The sequence below is a fragment of the Cynocephalus volans genome, chromosome 4, assembly GCF_027409185.1.
Source record: "Cynocephalus volans isolate mCynVol1 chromosome 4, mCynVol1.pri, whole genome shotgun sequence".
NCBI classification, from domain to species: domain Eukaryota; kingdom Metazoa; phylum Chordata; class Mammalia; order Dermoptera; family Cynocephalidae; genus Cynocephalus; species Cynocephalus volans.
Window position 1 is genome coordinate 160,835,366 of NC_084463.1, and position 19,718 is coordinate 160,855,083.

Here is a 19,718-nt window from a genome sequence, read left to right on the forward strand (position 1 = left end):
TTCCTTTGTGTGGTTTGTTCTTTCCTTGGTTCTGAGTGCATGCCAGCCCCAGCTCCACTCACTTTTCTACTTTTGGCCTATCAGATTTACACTATCTGCTGTCCTTGTCCTTGGTCCTGAGAGATGAGTTGAGCTTGTTTCTGCTCAGTTTCCCTAGTTAGAGGATGAGGGGAGTATAGGTAGAGGGCTGTGTGATATCCTTTTTCTGTGGAGAAGACGGTAGCCTCAAAGGCAGGAGCAGGAAGGGTGCCTTGTCTCCGACAGCATCCCCGCAGCCTCCTCAGCTATCCAGTGCTCATTCGCCACCTGTGAGTGAAATTTTGGGTTCTGATCCCCTTTCTCTTCTGAGCATCCTCATTCTGTCATCCTGTCCCACCTTATGCCCACCCCAGGTACTCAGAGGTTGTGGTGACCCCAGGGCACGTTTGGAGTCAAGTATAGACCTACCCCAGTCTCTTGACCCCCCCACTTTTAGATCCTCTTCCTTAGGAAGGTAATTGGGCAGAACTGTGTGTGTGTGTGTGTCTGTGTAGGGGACGGGGTAGCGAAAGAACCACAGTGGAACCATGCCCGCCCGTTCTGTCCTCCCTGTCGTCTCCCCCCCCCCCCCCCCCTTTTCCGGCTCCCCTTTGGTGGACGCCTCCATTACCTTTTCTCAGCTTTACGCTGCGTGGTCCCACAGCCATTGCCTTTTTAAGAGAGGCCCCGCCCACGCGGAGGGGGTGGGCCAGGGGCGGGGCTGAGGAACTGGGGAAGGAACAAAGCGCGGCCTGCGGGCGGCGGCTGCGCTCGGCCGGCGGGGCCGCAGGGTGCGGGGCCTGCGGGCGGCGGCCCAAGCGGAGCGTTGGGGGGAAGGAAGCGGCATCGCCGTCCGCGCCGTCCCGGCCATGAATGGGCTGCCGTCGGCCGAGGCTCCGGGCGGCGTCCTGGCTGGGCTCCCGCCGCTGCCGCGCGGCCTCAGCGGCCTCCTTAACGCGAGCGGGGGCTCGTGGCGGGAGCTGGAGCGCGTCTACAGCCAGCGCAGCCGCATCCACGATGAGCTGAGCCGGGCCGCCCGCGCCCCGGACGGGCCCCGCCACGCCGCTGGCGCCGCCAGTGCGGGACCCGCCGCCGGCCCTCGTCGACCGGTCAACCTCGACTCGGCACTAGCCGCGCTGCGCAAAGAGATGGTGAGTGGGTGGGCACCGGGCCGGCTGGGCGGAGGGCTGCCCCGAAACAAGAGAGTCCCGGGCGGGGCGGGGCGCAGAGGCACGGAACCCGGGCGGGCGGCCTGGGTCTCAGGGGACCTGCAGAAGCCGGTTGGGTCACAGGGGCTATGGTAACAATGATTAGTAGTAGTTACCGTTATGGCAGTAGTTACCATATATTTTTAAGTGTTTTCATTCTGCTGGATGTGTGTGTTCCCCATTTCACGGTCAGTGACTTGCCTAAAGTTTCACAGATTGCAGGTGGTGTCTGATGTCCACAAAAACTTTCGTTTAGGAAGGTGCAGGAAGATTGGCTAGGGATGTGGCCTGGACTGGGGGCCCCTGGACCCCAACTCCAGCCCACCCTCAGTTGTCTGCAGGTGGGGCTGCGGCAGCTGGATATGTCCCTGCTGTGCCAGCTGTGGGGCCTGTATGAGTCAATCCAGGACTACAAGCACCTGTGTCAAGACCTGAGTTTATGCCAGGACCTGTCGTCCTCCCTGCACTCGGACAGCTCCTACCCACCCGACACCGGCCTATCTGATGATGATGAGCCTCCTGATGCCAACCTGCCCCCTGATCCGCCACCCCTTACTGTGCCCCAGACACACAATGCCCGTGACCAGTGGTTGCAGGATGCCTTCCACATCAGCCTCTGAAGAGCTGGGGGATGGGTGGGCATGCACCCATGTAAAAGGCTCAGAAACTCACCCCTCAGCAAGTCCTCAGATTAGTGCCTGCTTTCCCATACCGCCTCACCTCACAGGAGGGCAAGACCTGTGCCCCTCAGAGGCAAAACTGCCAACCCCCTCTGTCTTGGATTAGCTGGCACTGGTGTGGACACCTAGGTTATAGCCTCTGCCAGTGGCACTGGGCCTCCACTTCTCCCACATGTGTGCACCCCCAGCTTGGCCAACCCTCAGTATGGCGGTAGGGCCTCCCCTTGGCATCTCTGGGATCGGGATGAGTGCCTGGCTCCCATCTCCTTTTCACCTTTTGCTGCTCAATGCAGCTGCTGGCTCAGGGGCTCATCTCTGGTCCCTGGGTTTCACCGCCCCGGACCAAGGCTCCAGGACCCGAATCTAAATCCACCCACGGCCAGGATGGCCAAGGCCCCATGCTGGATATTTAAGTTTAGGGGCCAGCCCCCTGGGTGCGTAGATAAATAAATGCTCTCTCAGCGTTGTGTTCTGACTGCCTGGCTCTGAAGCGGGAATACAGCGGTGTTTCTGGCAGGTGCGGCCCCGCGCTCCGCCGGAAGGTGGCGCCCGAGACCCGGAGTGAAAGGAAGGCTTGGCGGTGGCGGGCGCGACTCCTCCCTCCCCGGGGCGGGGTTGGGGCGCGGGCCAGGCTGGCCGAGGCTGGCTCCGCAGCTGTGTGACTGCGGTCGAGTCACTTCCCCTCTAGGGCCGGCGGCCTCGGAGCCAAGCCCCCCTCCCCACTTGCTTTGAGCTTTTCTGGCCGGCCGGGAAGGAAGAAGGAGCCGCCCATCTTGAGGAGAGAAACTTTCCACCCGGAGTGGGGGCGGAGTTGGGGCGGCACAGGAAATGGGTGGGCCGGAGCCGGCGGACCGAGGGGCCCTCGGCGGGAGGGGAAAGCGCCTCCAGGATGGGCCTGGGAGCTATGCTCTGTGGGTGGGAGGAGAGAGCTGCGCGGCACCCCGGGCCTGCCCGGAGGCCAGACATGACCTGGAAAGGAGAGGGGCAGGTCCCCGAGCGTCAGTGCACGAGATTTCCGGCGGCGAAGGATTGGGGTCCCAGGCACCCCATTCCACACTTAGGCTCATACATACCGCCGGGCTTCCCCCACAGCAGTAGGGACCTGAAGGGTTGAATGTAAAGCTTCCTCTCCTAGAGGAAACTGAGGACCACACCGCTGGGACTGGGAGCCAAACCCGGCGTCAAGTCCACCAGATGAAGCGGCACATTTGGGGACAGTGGGTGCTGAGACCCACGTCCACACACCACACCCCCACAACTTCCTGAGACGGGGAAGAGGAGAGACCTGCGAAGTTGCACGCTTAGGCGTACGAGGCAGCTCATCTCCATGCCCTGCTGCACAGTCCCTTGCCTCCTGGAGACGTAACCCAGCGGGCACTCCTGGCAGATCAGACGTCCTGTTCAAACCGAGTGTTCATCAAATACCGGGCTTCCGTCCATGCACAAACCTTGCCGAGCGGCGGGGAGGTAACACACTGAGGTGTTGCCCCGGGGGCCTGACACCTCCCAACGCTCATTACCATGTAGGGTGGGCGGATAGACGATAAGGGCTCTAATCGAGGCGTTCACAGAGCCGCTAACGCCCAGGGGAGGCTCCTCGGTAGAGGGAGAGTAAACATACAAGCTTGGAGGCATATTTTCCTCGTCCAAGATGACGGATTCCATTTAACGAGACCTGGCAAAATCAGCCAGGCTCTGTGCTAAATGCTTTCCGACGTTTAACCCTCTCGACGGCTCTATAAAAGGCGGAACCGTAATTATCCCCATTTAACAGACCTCAAAACTGAGGCTCAGAGTGTTAGTGCTTTGCCCAAGGTTCACACACTGGGTCGGAAGTCAGGATTTGAACCTGTAGCTGCTTGTGGGATGATGGTACTATCTTCCACCTGACAGGTGAGGAGTCAGGTTCCTAGAGACTGAGAGATTGGTGCTGCCCACAGGTAGGGCCACCGAGATGGGTTCCTGACTCTGTTCCTTCCCGCTCTGGTTAAGATGTGGGTGGCAGACTCCTGCCGCCAGAGTTGAGGACAGTTGACTCTGGCTCAGACTCGCAATATGACCCTGAGCAAGTCCCTTGCTCTTTTTGGGTCTGTTTTCCTAGCCTGTGAAATGGGCCACTAGTACGTACCTCCCAGGGCTGCGGGCACGAAGGAGGCGGCCCTGGCAGCGCTCTCGAGGGCGGCACCAAGTTGCTGGTTGCCCGCTCTCCCGGCCCACGCGCCCCGCCACCCCCACCCCGGCCCGCGGGTCCGCAGCACCGAGCGGGGGCTGCGGTCGGGCGCCACCCCTTCCAACACCCCCCCGCGCCCGCGTGGCGGCGCGAGGCCCCGGAAGCCGGGTCGCCCCGCCCCCCGCGCTCCTGCCCCTGCCCCCGCCCCGCGCCGGAGCCCCGCCCGCCTTCCGACGGGGGTGCGGCTCCAGGAAACGGCACGCTCGCCGCTCCGCGCTGCGGCCACCCGGCGCGCCCCAGACGACCCCGCAGACTCAGCCAGACCACCCTGCGGGCCCCAGCGGCGGCAGCGGGGAGCGCAGCCCCGCGTGCGAGCCTTGGACAGCTCCGCACGGACGGGGCGGGCGGCGCGGATAGGAGCCCAGGAGGCCATGGGGACCCGGGCTGGGCCAGCGGTCCCGGACCAGCGAGAGCCCCGGGCCTGAGAGACGGGCGGCGGGGCGCGGGGGCCATGACCTCGGTGTGGAAGCGCCTGCAGCGCGTGGGCAAGCGGGCCGCCAAGTTCCAGTTTGTGGCCTGTTACCACGAGCTGGTGTTGGAGTGCACCAAGAAATGGTGAGTGGGAGGGAGACCCCCCCCTCGAATAGCTGGGGTCCCATCCGGCCTTTTGAGCCTGAGAGAGAACCCTGCTCCCTAGCCCAATGGCCGAAGAGGCTCTGCACCCCAGCTTGGGTCCTGGTGTCCCAGGCAGGGAGACCCAGAAGTGCCCTTGCAGTTCGTGGGCCCACTAGAGTTGGTGTGGGCCGGCTTTGGGGCACGGGGGGCAGGACTTTGAGGCCGGAGAGTCTGTGCCACATTTTCCTCAGCTGTGGTCAGGCCTGGAGGGAGGCTGCATGTCTTTGGCCGGAGGGATGGTTCAGGGTGGCACTGGGAACCTAGGGAGCAAGTTTTGAGGTCTGCAGGTGGCCAGGTCTGGGACAGAAACCCCCATGCACCTTGGTCCGGCTCAAAACAAAGATATTGCCCCCTACTCCCCTGCCCTCTTGTTGAGCCAGATCCCCCGCCTCCTTCAGCCAGAGCGGGTGCTAGGAGGTTGGAAATGTCTCCACAATGTCCTTAAAAGGGGAAACTGAGCACTGGGGAGGGCTGAGGAGAGAGGCAGGGAGCGGCTTAAAGGGGCCTGAGGGCCTAGGAAGTTGTGAGCCAGGAGGAGAGGGCCTGCAGAGGGCGAGGTGATGGGGCGAGGGGCCCATATGTGAGAGGGTGCAGGCCCTAGCCTGGACTGCCAAAGGGCCTGGGGGCATCTCATTCACATGCCCCCCACCCGCAGCTGCCCAGGCCCCTTCGTCACACCCTAAATATACGTGCTTGCTGGTGTCAGCTTCCCTTGGCTGGATTAGGGCACAGCTGTGGGGGCCTCACCCGCCAGGCAGGGCTAAATTTAGGCTCTGGAGGGGAAGGGCTGGGGCAGGAAGGGACCATGGGGTCCAATGGGAGGGGAGTGAGCAGGAGACGGAGGTCCCAAGCGGCTGCCATATCCCTGGTCTTGCCCACACTGGGCCTGCCAGAGGGCCGTTCACGCCATTCGGCAGAGGCCAGAGAGGTCGGGCGCCGGCACTTGAACTATGGCCTCTGGCTTCTGCTCCAGCATCCTAGATGAGGCCAGGGGGACACTGAGCATGGTCCCAGAGAGCAAGCCGAAGCTGCGGGCAGTGTCAACATGGCTGAGTCACAGACGGTGGAGGGCAGAGCATCCTGAGCTTCCTAGCCTGGAGCCCAGGCCAGGAAGCTGCTCCAGCCCAGGTCGCAGCTCCCCAGGAGGGCGTGCCCAGCCTGAGTCAGGCTGCCCAGCCAGGCCCCGCCCTCCTCAGGCGCCCCCTGTCTTCTTCCCCTTTCTGGGAAGGCCCCATGGCTACCCTTGCTCAGCCATAATCTGCAGTTTGGGGAAGGGAGCTTGACTTGTGGCGAGAGGGCTCTAGGCTCAGCTGTGTGACCTGGCTTGGCCCCCAACCTCTCTGGGCCTCAGCATCCTCAGGGGTTAACAGGAGAGCCAGTTATCCTGGCTTGGCCTCCAGAGGGGCATGAGCATCCTGGTGTGGGGCTGGGTGGGTACAGGCAAGGAGGGCTTTTGTGCCTCGGCCCTTGGCCTGATCATCCCCTCAACCATCCCCAGCCACCTGGGCAGCCCTCTCCCCCAGGCACAGCCACACGTCAGCGCCATGTCTAGGAGGGCCCTGGGCAGCCATTTCTTTCCTCGCCCTTTGTCTCTACCTCCCACATCTCTCTGCCACTCCTTTGAGTCTGCGTCGCATATGCTGGTCAGGTTAGGTGTCACTTCCTGGAAGTCTTCCCTCATGCTCCCTTCCCCACCATGGGGGTCAGGGGCCCTCTGGGCTCCATTGTCATTGTCTTACAAAGTTATGGTCCAGGGCTCTAGGTTCAGGGAAGTGGGGACCCTGACTGACCCTCCTTGGGGCTCCTGGGCCCAGCAAAGGGCTGATCATGGCAGGCCCTGGGAGTTGTCTAATGACAAGCTGCCCCTCATGCTGACCCCACCCCTGCCCCCAACCTCAGGCCCTTGCACTTGCCCTTCCTTCTGCCTGGAGCCCTTTCTCCAGCTCCTCATCGGCCCATCCTCCCCAACTCATGCCTCTGCTCAGACACGCAGCCCCTGTGGGTCTTTCGCTGGGTCCATGATGTGTTTTTGGGGATCTCTGTCTCTGTCTCTCCTGCTGTATTTCTTCATAGACCCTGCCTGCCCATGCTGTCCAGGCCTTTGCCCTTCTGCCCTGGCCCCACCCTGTCTCAGCAGCCTCACCCTGCACCCTGTGGCCCCAGATAAGGGGTTGCCCAAGCCCTCTCCTGTGGGGGAGGAGATGTGGGCATAAAGACCCTAAGGGGGTAGGAGAGGAGGAGGAAGAGGGGATGTGGAGGCTGGGTGGGCCTGAGTAGCCCTTCCCTGCCCCACCCAGGCAGCCAGATAAGCTGGTGGTGGTGTGGACCCGGCGGAACCGACGCATCTGCTCCAAGGTAGGGAAGGATGGCAACGGTCCAGGTTGGGGATGGGGTCAATAGGGGGCCACAGGGAAGACCGATGGGGGCTGGTGGGGGAGTGGAGTCAGGTGCAGTTTTGGATCAGAATCCACAGAAGGGAGAGGAAGATGGGGTCGAGGTTGGAGATAAGGGCATGGGGTGAGGGGGAAAAAGTTAAGACTAGGGGGAGGACTCAACCTGCCCCTTGTAGGCCCACAGCTGGCAGCCGGGTATCCAGAACCCATACCGGGGCACCGTGGTATGGATGGTACCTGAGAATGTGGACATCTCCGTGACCCTCTACAGGGTGAGTCTCTAGCCCTCCAGCACGGCAGGAATGGGCATGGGATTGCAGCCCTGGGCAGCCACAGGGGTCCCTGGTGCATTGTTCATCCAAAGAGGAAAGAATAGAGGGGTGAGACCAAGATTTGCTGGGGGCGGGCACTCACCATGAGTGGCCCAGGAAGTCTCCTTGGAGGAGGCAGCATTTACCTAACACATGCGGTATGAGAGACAGCAAGGGTCAGAAGCTGGGGTGCACTCACCAAGCGTCCAGGGCCCCCACCAAGCACCCCTGAGCCAGCACAGCTCTTCTCCCTTCACTGCTGCACACCAGCAGCCCTGTTCTCACCAGTGCCCCCTCTTCCCAGGACCCCCATGTGGACCAGTATGAGGCCAAAGAGTGGACGTTTATTATTGAGAATGTGAGTGGCCGAGGGGGCTGGGGCCTGGGGTCTTGGGGACCCTGGGGCAGCACTGATGCTCCTTCTCCCGGTCCCACCCCTGGCACACAGGAGTCCAAGGGGCAGCGGAAGGTGCTGGCCACAGCCGATGTGGACCTGGCCCGCCATGCGGGGCCCGTGCCTGCCCAAGTTCCGCTGCGGCTGCGGCTGAAGCCCAAGTCGGTGAAGGTGGTGCAGGCTGAGCTGAGCCTCACTCTCTCAGGGGTGCTGCTGCGGGAGGGCCGTGCCACGTGAGTGCTTGCCTGCCCTCCTTGGCCCTGGCCAGTGACCTCTGACCCCAGCCCTTACCTCTGACATATGACCCCCAGGGACGATGACATGCAGAGTCTTGCAAGCCTCATGAGTGTGAAGCCTAGTGATGTGGGCAACTTGGACGACTTTGCTGAGAGTGACGAGGACGAGGCTAACGGCCCAGGGGCGCCTGAGGCACGGGCTCAAGTTCCCCTGCCTGGTAGGCCCACAACCTGCTAGAGATGGAGATTGCCAAGACCCAGGGAGGGTGGGGGTACCCAAGCCATGAGCCACTGGCTCTGCTGGGGCAGGGCCAGCTTGTGCATGCCCAGTGATGGGAGCTCATTACTGCCCAGGAAGTCCCAACCTGCCCAGCAGCCCTGATTGTCCCAGCTTGCTTCCTGGTCCTGTGGTGGCCTCGGTCCTTAGCTGAGTCCTGCAGGATGGGTTCCCAGTGCCTCCCCATGCCCCTGGCCCTCCTTCATCCCTGGGTGGGCACTGCCAGGTCCGTACCTCACCTGAGACAGCTGGGTGGAGAGCCCCGAGCGGGGCTGCAGGCTGGTCTTTGCATCCCTCCCCACCTGCCCCCACGGGTCAGCCACGGGCGTCCTCATTCCTCCCTTCTGCTTGTTAAGGCTTTTTCTCTGTCCTGTGGTTCTTTCTCTCTCTGCATCTGTGGGCCTGTCTCTTCTCGCAGGCTGGGGCGGTGCCCTGAGGCTGGGGCGTTTCCCAGGTAGGCCTTGCACTCTAGTTGGGGAAAGGGGTCAGACCTGTGGGGCCCTGCCCTGGGCTGACTCTCCCACCCCACACCCCCACCCTAGATCCCTCTAGGGAGCTGAAGACACTTTGTGAGGAGGAGGAGGAGGGCCGAGTACTGCCCCGGCAGGCAGGTGAGGCCCAGGCTGGGGTTTGGGGTGGGGACTGGACCCCAAGTTACAGAGCCCAGGCCTTAGCGCCCCCTCCCTTCCTTCCTCCCCAGCTGCCGGCCCTTCTAGTGCTGGGGATACCAGCCCAGCCCCTGTGAGTGCCCCTGCACCCCCGGCCAGAGCCTCCCGGGGCCAGGGGTCAGAACCAGCTACTGTAGCAGGGGGTCAGGTGGGGCCTGAGACCCTAAGGCCCCTGGGGACCCCACTGGAGACCAGGTGAGCTTTGGAACCAGCCCCACCCCCACCCCCTGCCCACTATTAGGAGCTGCACTCCCCCCACCAACCTGCCTCTCCAGGGCCCTGGCAGTCTGAAGGGTGGGGGATGGAGCTGAGAGTGGGGGCCACATGAGCCCCCCAACACCGCCTCCTGCTCTCTCTTCAGGTCCTTGAGGCAGCCAGACCAGGACATGGCCCCCACCCCAGCCCCTCGGCTCCGGAAAGTCTCTGACGCCTCGTGGCCCCCCGTCCCCCAAGGGGAAGACGAGGTCCCCAAAGCCTCAGAGGTTCCCCCAGCAGGCGTGGGTTCTGCCAGGGAGATCCAGGCCTGGGCAAGCCCTCAGGAAGGGACAGAGGCCCAGGGAGCTAAGCTGGGCCCAGGCATCAAGGATGGAGGCTCCAGGGATTCTTTGGGAGGAGAGAAACCCAAGGTTGAAGAGGGGAGCAATGAGGACAGGCCAGAGGTTAGTGGAGAGGACACTGAGCATGGGTCCGGAGTCAGAGAGGTGAACACTAAGAAGTCAGGGGTCAGAGCTGGGGAGCCTGAAGAGAGTTTAGAAGTTAGGCAAGTGGATGCTGAGCAGGGCTCAAAGGTGAGACATGTGAACACTAAGGGACCAGAGGCTACAGAGTTGATGCCTGAGACAAGATTCAGAGGAACTCCTGAGGCTCCATCAAGGGGCTCTCAGGGGAGTATGGGGGTGAGGACAAGGGATGAGGCTCCCACAGCCTGGAGCCCACCCCCAGCAGAGCCTGCCGGGTGCTCTGGGCATCTCAGTGACCTCAAGGGGGCCAGTGCTACTGCAGGCCAGGAGAGAGAGGACACAGAAGTCAGGGGCGGAACCCCTGGTGTTGGGGGGACAGACGTGGAGCAGGGCCCCTCTGTTGGAGCAACGAGCACCAGGCCCCAGGTGAGCAGGTGCCAGGAGGCCCCATCATCAGCTGACCAGGGGGTGATATCTAGGAATCTGGGAGTCTGGGAGGCAGAAGCTGGGGATTCAAGGGTCCTGGGAACAGAGACTGAGGTGGCAGAGTTGGAGGTATTGGGGACCCAGGAGACAGAAGAAGGGGGATCAGGGTTCCCAGAGATAGAGACTGGGGCAGTAGGAGCTGAGATTTTGGGGGCTCAGGAGATAGAGGCTACTGGGATGGCAGAGTCTGAGTTATTGGGGACTCAGGAGACAGAGGGTGAAGGTTCAGGAGTTCTGGGGGAAAAGACTATAATAGCAGAGACTGAGACATTGGAGATCCAGGAGACATCTGTGGGTTCCAGGGTACTGAGGATAGAAGCTGAGATAGAATCTAAGATTTTGGGGGCCCAGGAGACAGAGGTGGAAGGTTCCGGGGTATTAGAGACAGTGGCTGGGGAGGCAGAGACTGAAATTTTGGGGACCCAGGAGACAGTAGCTGAGGGTTCAGGGGTTCCAGGGATAGAAGCTGAGATAGCAGAGTGTGAGATATTAGTGGCCCAGGAGACAAAGGTGGAGATTTCAGGGGTTCCAGGAACAGAGACTGGGGCAGCAGAAGCTGAGATATTGGGGGCGCAGGAGATACCATCTGGGGGTTCAGGGGTCCCAGGGATGGATTCTGAGATAGCAGAGGCCCAGAAAACAGAGATGGGGGCTTCAGGGGTCTCAGGGCCAGAGGCTGGAATGGCAGAGGATGAGGTACTGAGGACCCAACAGACAGAAGCTACAGTTTCAGAAGTTGAGAAGGCAAAGGCTAAGACTTTGGGGGTCCAGGAGGCAGAGACTGGACTCTGGAGAGCTCTCAGATATGAGGCTTTAAAGGCTCCAGTCACTAAGCAAAGAAGTTTAGGGTCCCAGGAAACAGAGGCAAAGATTTCAGAAATACGAGAAGCAGAAACTATAGCTTTGAAGGTCCAGGAGGCAGAGGCTGGGGTTTTGGGAGTGTCAGAAGCCAAATCTGGGGCTTGGGGGGTTCAAGAAGCAGCAAGAGAGATTTTAGATCCTCCGGAGATCAAATCTGGTATTTCTGAGGCCCAGGAAGCAGAGGCTGTGGTCTTGGGAACCGAGAAGGGGAAAGAAACTGAGGGAAGCCTCCCAGAGGCCAGCCCGATTGAAGTGCAGGTGGCCAGTGGGGCAGAGGCTCGGGCACCCAGGCCCTCGGGGGCCTCTTCCCCAGAGGAGCCTGAAGAGGACAGGAGGCTGCCGGGCAGCCAGGTAGGGATGGGGGCCGCCGAAGGCCCAGTCTGCTGCTTCCCACTAACCTGGGGCTGAGCAAACGGTGGCTCTGCATGGACCCACCTGGTCGACTGGGATGGGGGGGGGCTCAGCTTCAAGGAGCCCCCTCATCCCTTCCTCTCTCAGGATGCCCCAGCTCTCCCACCCTGTCTTCCCTGGGCTGCATGGAGCTGGACACCCCTAAGCTGAGTTTCTGGGCTGACTTTGAGGTGTGGCTGCTTGGTGACCTCTGTTCTTGCCTGGGGGCCACTGACCTTTTAGGTGACCATGGCAGATAACCCTGGAGCTGGAAACCCTTTTGCCTGTCCCCAAGGCTCTGGCCAGTAGTCTCAGATGACCCTGTAAACTCAGAGCTGGGGCTGTTTTGTGCCAGGCCTGAGCTTCCCCAACGGACAGAGGGCACAGGTCCCATGTACATACACATTTCTAGTCCACTCTTGTGTCCCCAGACACCACCTGCCCTGGTCAGCTCCAGCCAGTCCCTGCTAGAGTGGTGTCAAGAAGTCACCACTGGCTACCGTGGCGTCCGGATCACCAACTTCACCACATCCTGGCGTAATGGCTTGGCCTTCTGTGCCATCCTGCACCGATTCTACCCAGACAAGATGTGAGCTGCTGGGGGGTGGGGGTGGGGGTGGGGGAATGAATGGGGGAAGCCTGCAGGGGGGCAGTGTAGATCCAGCGTCTGTCTGACCAGTGCTCTCTCTGCAGCGACTATGCCTCCCTGGACCCACTCAATATCAAACAGAACAACAAGCAGGTGAGATGCGGAGGGAGCATACCTGGAGGAAAAGGGGGTCTAGAGCCAGGCTGCAGATCCCAGATTTGGGGGATCTGTGGGCTGCAGGGCCCCAGCCGTGGCTTTTGGAAGTCCTGCCACTATTTGCCTTGTTGGTCATTGAATTGTTTTCCTTAGTTTTGTTTTGGTTTCTTTTTTAAAAAAGCGTATTTCCACTAGATGGCTTTTCCAAAACCACCCTTTGGTAACCGTGGCGGTAACCACCTTTTGGTAACCCCGTGTGTGTGTGTGTGTGTGTGTGTGTGTGTGTGTGTGTGTGTGTGTGTGTGTGTGTGTGTGTGTGTGTGTGTGTGTGTGTGTGTGTGTCAGGTGTGGCAGGTGTGCAGTTGCTAGGTGACGAGAGGGAGGACCCTGTTGTTAGATTTCCCTCCCTAGGAGGGTGGAGGCGTTGCTAGGCAAACCCTGGGGTGCACGTCGCGGGGACCCCGTCGGCGAGCCGGGGCGGGGCCGCAGCGTTGCTGGGTAACGCGGGCCGCCGCCGCCGCTGACCCCGAGCGCACCCTTCCTAGGCCTTCGATGGCTTCGCGGCCCTGGGCGTGTCGCGGCTGCTGGAGCCGGCGGACATGGTGCTGCTGGCGGTGCCAGACAAGCTCATCGTGATGACGTACCTGTGCCAGATCCGCGCCTTCTGCACGGGGCAGGAGCTGCAGCTGGTGCAGCTGGAGGGCGGCGGCGGCGCCGGCACGTACCGCGTGGGCAGCGCCCAGCCCAGCCCGCCCGATGACCTGGGCGCCGGCGGCCTGGCGCAGCGGCTGCGCGAGCGAGGGGCCGAGGCGCCCAAGGAGGCCATGAACCGCGCGGACGGGGCGGCCCCGGAGACGGCCCCCAGCGGCGCGGAAACGGGCCGCGCCTCGAAGGACGGCGGAGCCGAGGCCTCCGTGCTCCCGGCCGAGGGACTGGTGAATGGGGCGGGGGCGCCAGGCGGCGGGGCCGGTGTGAGGCTGCGACGGCCGTCGGTCAACGGGGAGGCCGGGCCGGTGCCCCCGCCCCGCGCGCACGGCTCCTTCTCCCACGTGCGCGACGCCGACCTGCTAAAGAAGAGGCGCTCACGGCTGCGCAACAGCAGCTCCTTCTCGGTGGACGACTCGGACGCGGGAGCCGCGGGAGCTGCCGGGGCCGCGGCTGCGGCTGCAGCTGCGGTGAGTGACCGCCCCCTGCGTCAGCACGGGCTCGTGGGGAGCGGGCCTGAGGAGTGGCGGCCTCAGAAGGGAGGGAATCAGCTGGACGCCGAGAGGTGCTTTCCGATCGATCGGAAGGGCTCATGGTGCGGAGGAGTCCCCTGGCGTGGTAGTGAGCTCCCTGTCAGGGGACATATCCGAGCAAAGGCCTGCCAGGCGCAGGGCGGCTGCTGGAGCAGGGTCCTGGTCTTCGCTGCCAGCCTGGGATATACGCTGGGCATGTGTAACACTTTGATACCAGTTTGGGGAATCCTGGGCTGTAGTAGGAAGTTCCCAGAGGCTCCACGGTGTCAGCGCTCAGCACGGCACTCTGTTGACCTTAGAGTGGGTTGGGCATCTCTTTCCCCGCAGGTGGCCAGAGGTCAGCCGGCAGCTACCTCACCCCACAAACCGGGGGCAGAATTTGTAAGTTCTCAAGGGGGGTTTTCAATGGCTTTCCAACCACAAGATTCTCTGACTTGGATCTTTAACCCCAGATGCTGCAGACCAGTGTCCTCTTATCTTATAGTGGGATGTTGGAGGTGGGAGACTCTGCTGGGGATCTGTGTACCCATCCGCATCCCCTGCAGGTCTCAGGTCAGTCTCTCAGAGTGTCATGTCACTGTGCTGAAGGGAGAGATGGTCCCAGAGAGAGCGGAGATTTGTTCAGGACTCACAGCCACTGAAGTCTAGGCCATGGGCTTTCAAGCTGGGGTTCCACCATTGCACCGTCCGGCCTATCTACTACAGCAGGGGCAGCTCTGTCCAGCTGCTCTAGGCCTTCAAATGCCCAGGGATGACATCTAAGTTTGAAGGAAAGGAGGGAATAAATTGGGAAAAGCGTTCTGGAAGAAGCAGTAGCCGTTTGAGCTAGGTTGATAATGGGCAGGTTTTTCCCAGGTGAAAAATGGGAGGTGGCACTCAAGTGGAGGGACCCGCACAAGCAGAAATGTGGTGGCAGGAAAGTTCAGGTCTCCTTTACAGAACTGCCAGTCATCTCCCTTAAGGTCCATAGGTGGTGATGAGGCCAGGCTGAGAGCAGGAACCCTGAGTGTAGGGTCAGAAGCACAGCGCTGAGCCTGTGAATGAAAGGCAGAGAGCACCAAAGGCACCCGGAGGAAATGCGATATGCAGGAATCAGCAGGACACAGCCACCTCTGGCCCAGCCCAGAGTTGCATCAGTGGCTCTTTAAATCTTAAAGGGGAGGCTCCAACCTTCTGGGCCCAAGTCCCAGCATCTGGTCCTTTCAAGCGTTGTCCCACAGGAGATATCCGGCCATGCGGTGGAGGAGACTCCTCCTCATTGGCCACCCCATTCCCCCACCTCCCATGCCCCATGCGTGCAGTGGGAGGTGGTCAGGTCCAGCCCAGCCCTTGGGAGCTCCCAAAGTCCTGGAGCAGGATGAAGTCAGGCACCTTAAAGCTGCATGGGGTCAAAGCAAGGCCATGAAGAGGATGCTTCCAGGGCAGCCCAGCAAGGCTTCCTGGAGGAGGGGCCACGCACGAGGGTAGAGAAAGAGGAATTTGGGTCAGACATGAGGAAGCATTGGAATTCCCATCTTGGCTGTCGTGAGGAAGCTCGATGGCTGCTGCTGAGCTTGGGTTTCTCCACTCTCCTACCTCTGCCTGCCCTGTTGGTTGAGTGCTCTCTGTGAGCCTGGCTTGCCCCCAGGCCCCTCATCTACCCCTCACATTGTGTGTGAAAGTCTTTTTCAAGATGGCATTGAGGCACCCCTCCCCTGCAGGGTGCTGTCCAAAAAGGGGAACTATGTGTTCCCCAGATGGGAGTGGGGAACTTTCTCAAGCCTTGCAACTCCCAGAGCTGGGATTCCTTCCTGTTTTACATACAAGGACACAAACAGAGGCCCAGGGGGTATGACAGCAAGTTTGTGGCCAAGGGCGGGACCAAACTTTTGTGGTAGACAACCCCAGGCCCTAGACCAGACCTTATGTGAGCCTCATGTCTGGCCCTCAGTTTCCTCATCTGTAAAGTGGGGGTGGTGATAGTCCCTTCCTCACAGGGTTGTCATGAGAACTAAATGAGTCATACATGTGAAACGCTTTATACTATGCAACACTAGAGATAGCAGCTATTATTATTATTATTATTATTATTATTGATTTAATTTTTTGGAGGCTGGTATGGGGATTCGAACCCTTACCACGTTCTAACCAACTGAGACCAGCCAACCCAGCAGCTATTATTAATCAGTGTACCCTGAATTCATTTTCCCGGCGCAGCCCTATCTGAAGGGGCTACCTCTGGTCAGGGAGACATGCATAACCAGCAGCCATGACAGGGTGGGTGTGGGGCCAGAGCTGCGATGAGGGAGGCCATGAGGGGAGTATCCACCAGCCTGGGCTCAGGAGAGGCTTCAGGAGGCATGAAAGTCAGGGAGGGAGTCAGAAAGAGGTTGGGAGCATGAAGGGGCCCCTGGGGGAGGTGGGCTGAGCTGGGTCATGAGGCTCAGGATGGTATTGGGCAGCCCAAGATGGAGGCTGAGGAAGCTGTTTGGGGAACTGAAAGTGCATCACTGTTCCCAGAGGGTGGCGTCTAGGGCTCAGGCTGGTAGGAGAGTTGAGGCTGGAGCCGCCAACACGCTGGGGACTGAGAACAGGTGTGGAGAGAGATACCCCATCATGAAGGTTTTAGGAAGACCCCTCAGTTGTGTCTTGAGGGTAGAGTCAGTAGGCAGGGCATGGTTGGTGGCTGTGAGGAGGCCACCATTGACCTAGGCTGGAGAAGATGGCACCTGTGCCATGGAGGTCCAGGGCTGCCTCTCACTGAGGTGCAGGTTGGGGTAGACAGTTGGGTGGCTCAACCCCTTCTCCCTACCCTGAAGGGTGACCCAAAAGGGTGGCCAGAGGAGGAGTCATCAAGGGGGCCAGGCTGTCAGCTGAGCTGAAAGTTGGGGGTCCCCAGGGCTGGCAATCCCAGCAAGTTGACAGGACAGGGCACACCGGGAGCCAGTCCTGCCCTTCCAGGCTGAAATTCATAGGTCCAGTCAGAGTGTTCTGAGTGTTCTGTCCTGTCCTGAGCATGTGAAGCGTAGCAGTCTCCAGATTTGAGAACTGATAGGTGGTAGGGCGCCCCCTTTTGGCCAAGAGATGGAAGTTTTGGCTTAGGATGGCCTAGGTCTGGAGATGAGGCTGCATTGTCACTATGCCATGTTGGGGGACAGTGGGGGCCCTGGCCATGATGGAGATACCAGCACTAGATGACAGAAGTCACAGGTGGCCTGAAGGGGCTCCATGGAGGAGGAGGAGGAGGAGGAGGAGGAGAGACCCCAGCTGGGTCCTTCACAGGCTTTCAGCACAGATTCTCACCTTGTGAGGCTGAAGTTATCAGCCCAGCCACAGGAATGCGGACTGTGAGGCTTGGAGAGTGGGAGTGGATGGGCCGGGACTACAGGGCTGGGAGGGCCGTGGCCTTTGCATGAGGAGGCACTTTCCCTAGAAGGAGGTGGGGGTGGGGGGTTCTGTGCATACTGGACTGGAGAAACCACTGGTGTGGGTACCCCAGTGCTGGGATTGAGGACCCCTCCTTCCCTACGTGGGTGAGAAGCTCTGGCTGGCCCCAGGCTGGGGCTGTCAGGGAACCCTTCCCAGCCCTCACTGGCCCCTTCTTCCACAGGAAGGCCTGAGTCCTGACCCCAGTCCTGCCTCCGGCCAACCCACAGTCTCTCAACAGTCTCCTGGTGAGTGGAGGTGGTGACCCAGCTCAGCTCAGTCAGCTCACAAATCCTGGGCTGGGGGTAGATGTCATTTGGGGGTGCCTTAGCCTGGTCTGTGTCTGCAGGTGAGAGTCTGCCATTGGAGGAGCCACCCCCAAGCCCAGGGGAGGAGTCTGGGCTGGTAAGGAGGGCTAGGTGGGAGGGGCTGGTGGGTGGGTACTTCGTAGGCAGGGCCTGGGCTGTTTCTACAGTGTCCCCTGCCCCCCCCCCCCCTTACCCAGCAACGGTTCCAGGACACAAGTCAGTACGTGTGCGCAGAGCTGCAGGCCCTGGAACAGGAGCAGAGGCAGATAGACGGGCGAGCGGCTGAGGTGGAGACTCAGCTGAGGAGCCTCATGGAGTCAGGTAGGGCAGGCATCTGGGGGTCCGACCCCAACACATGTCTCCAGATCTGCCCAGCCCTGCATCTCTTCCTGACCTTGGGAAGAGCAGGGAGGAAGCACAGCTGCGGTCATCATCCCCATTTTACAGCTGGGCACACTGATGCCATGAGCAGGGAAGCAGCTTGCTGGCTTTTGGGATGCCAGGGAGAGCCCCCTCCCCCAACTCTCAGCCGCCTGGCTCTGACACCATGGTCAGGAGGCAGGCCTGGTGACTGTCCTTGCCCGATTCAGGTGCCAACAGGCTGCAAGAGGAGGTGCTGATCCAGGAGTGGTTCACCCTGGTCAACAAGAAGAACGCTCTCATCCGGAGGCAGGACCAGTTGCAGCTGCTGTGAGTTCCTCCCCACACCCAGGCTCCGCCCCCACACCCAGGCTCCGCCCCCACACCCAGGCCCGCCCCCACACCCAGGCTCCGCCCCCACACCCAGGCCCCGCCCCCAGCTGGTCCCGCGCCGGTGGAGCAGAGGCAATATCAGCTACTTTGGTTAGAGCTACTCACTGTTGTTTTCTTTCTACAAAGATCTTTTCACAAAGTTATTGTCCAGCTATTTTATTAATTTTTTGTCCTATCTAATTTCCTATGTAAAATGTTTGCCTCTTAAATTGGTACTATTTTTTACTAATGAGAAAATCAAGGCCCAGAGCAAAACGTGGCTCAGAGCGGTCAGGGCTGAGTCCCCCACCCAGTTCCACCCTGTTCTTTTATATTCTGAGCTGGATCCCAAGTGGCGTCAGAAGCGACTCTGCGATCACTGCCTTTATTTTCTTGCATGGTGGAGGCAGCTTTGCCTCCCTTTTGCATTTTGGATAGTTTTTCAAAATAATTTTAGGCTAATACTTCTTGTTTATGAGTAATGTTCATCCAAATAGTCCTCGGTTGAATCTTTTTTTTTTTTTTTTAAGATGACCGGTAAGGGGATCTTAACCCCTGACTTGGTGTTGTCAGCACCACGCTCTCCCAAGTGAGTCACAGGCCATCCCTATATGGGATCCGAACCCGTGGCCTTGGTGTTATCAGCACCGCACTCTCCCCAGTGAGCCACGGGCTGGCCCAAGTTGTTTCTTATTTTTAAAAACGGGGATGGTGGGGAGACAACAATGAGCCATAATCAATTGGAGAACAGCTGGAACAAAAGAGATCATTCGGAATGTGGTCTGGGGTGTAGCTCTGTGGTCGGCCCGGCCCTCCATGGGGACAGATGGGGAGGTGGGTCACAGCCCTGGGCACGCCCTCTCTGCCCTCTTTCCCTGACCTGATACCCCCACTTCCCAGCATCGAGGAGCAGGACTTGGAGCGGAGATTCGAGCTGCTGAGCCGGGAGCTGCGGGCCATGCTGGCCATCGAAGGTGGGAGGTGGGGCCGGGGGGGGGGGGTCGGCTGGCGACAGGACAGGGCTGGAGCCGCCGCCTCCTGACCCTCAGCCTCCCCCGCCCTCAGACTGGCAGAAAACGGCAGCGCAGCAGCACCGAGAGCAGCTCCTGCTGGAGGAGCTGGTGTCGCTGGTGAACCAGCGCGACGAGCTGGTCCGGGACCTGGACCACAAGGAGCGGATGTGAGTGGCGGCCAGGCGGGCGCTGGGAGCTGGGGAGGGTCCTGGGTGCGCCCGGGGCTGACCCGAGCCGCTCCCCGCCAGCGCGCTGGAGGAGGACGAACGCCTGGAGCGCGGCCTGGAGCAGCGGCGCCGCAAGCTGAGCCGGCAGCTGAGCCGGCGCGAGCGCTGCGTGCTGAGCTGAAGCCGCGCCGCGGACGCCCCGCTGTCGCCGCAGCTGCTGTCGCCGCAGCTCTTCCCGCCGCCGCCCCGGGCCTGCGCTGCGGAGCCCCCGGCCCTCCCCGGTGCCGCCCGCGGGCCGCCCGCGCCCTATTTATTTGTTCGTGTGAGTGTGTGCACGGGTGTTGCGGCGGGCTGGGGATCCGGGAGCGCCGCCCACGACCCCTGCCCGACGGGGCCCGGCTGCCAGCCCGGGGGTGGGGTGGGGGTGGGAGGGATGGCCTGCAGCCCCCGCAGCCCCCGCCCGCCTGCCCTTCCTGCTCCCTGCCAGCAATAAAGTTGGACAAGGACACCCTGCGCGCCCTGCTCAGGACGACTGGGGCTTTCAATAGACGGAGAGTGCGGGGCTCAGGCCGTCCCCAACGAGGGGGGCGGGGGGCGGCGGGCCTTGAGGATCCCAGAGGCCGGCTGAGGCTGGACCTCGGCCCCTCCAGGATGATGGCCATA

The 19,718-nt window shown here is 61.1% G+C and overlaps 2 protein-coding genes across 6 annotated transcripts; both read left to right on the top strand.

Annotated features, from left to right (window-relative positions):
* FAM89B (family with sequence similarity 89 member B) lies at positions 1-2,378 on the top strand. Its single transcript, XM_063093624.1, has 2 exons — positions 1-1,169; positions 1,568-2,378. Exons 1-2 carry the CDS (start codon positions 888-890, stop codon positions 1,844-1,846), a joined length of 561 nt encoding a protein of 186 aa, XP_062949694.1. The 5' UTR covers positions 1-887; the 3' UTR covers positions 1,847-2,378.
* A 1,940-nt stretch (positions 2,379-4,318) lies between these two features.
* On the top strand, positions 4,319-19,568 carry EHBP1L1 (EH domain binding protein 1 like 1). Of its 5 annotated transcripts, XM_063095961.1 has the most exons (21): positions 4,319-4,691; positions 7,049-7,106; positions 7,321-7,416; positions 7,760-7,813; positions 7,904-8,082; positions 8,161-8,303; positions 8,781-8,816; positions 8,905-8,973; positions 9,063-9,225; positions 9,392-10,136; positions 11,232-11,408; positions 11,879-12,036; positions 12,141-12,189; positions 12,738-13,367; positions 17,020-17,083; positions 17,167-17,240; positions 17,341-17,464; positions 17,734-17,833; positions 18,776-18,849; positions 18,941-19,055; positions 19,137-19,568. In XM_063095961.1, the coding sequence occupies exons 1-21, from the start codon at positions 4,588-4,590 to the stop codon at positions 19,234-19,236; spliced, it is 3,312 nt and encodes a 1,103-aa protein (XP_062952031.1). In that variant the 5' UTR covers positions 4,319-4,587; the 3' UTR covers positions 19,237-19,568. The 5 variants fall into 5 exon arrangements, with proteins under 5 accessions (XP_062952031.1, XP_062952029.1, XP_062952028.1 ...); XM_063095959.1 differs by having other exon boundaries at positions 4,320-4,691; positions 9,392-11,408; XM_063095957.1 differs by having other exon boundaries at positions 4,321-4,691; positions 9,392-11,408; positions 17,185-17,240.
* Positions 19,569-19,718: the final 150 nt, after the last annotated feature.

Bases quoted from the DNA above. Each gene is read 5' to 3' on its own strand.
- FAM89B (XM_063093624.1), top strand. From the start codon at position 888: ATGAATGGGCTGCCGTCGGCCGAGGCTCCGGGCGGCGTCCTGGCTGGG. The intron at 1,170-1,567 runs GTGAGTGGGTGG...AGTTGTCTGCAG, and splicing joins CCGCGCTGCGCAAAGAGATG to GTGGGGCTGCGGCAGCTGGA.
- EHBP1L1 (XM_063095959.1), top strand. From the start codon at position 4,588: ATGACCTCGGTGTGGAAGCGCCTGCAGCGCGTGGGCAAGCGGGCCGCC. The intron at 17,465-17,733 runs GTAGGGCAGGCA...TGCCCGATTCAG, and splicing joins GAGGAGCCTCATGGAGTCAG to GTGCCAACAGGCTGCAAGAG. The intron at 18,850-18,940 runs GTGGGAGGTGGG...CCCCGCCCTCAG, and splicing joins GGCCATGCTGGCCATCGAAG to ACTGGCAGAAAACGGCAGCG.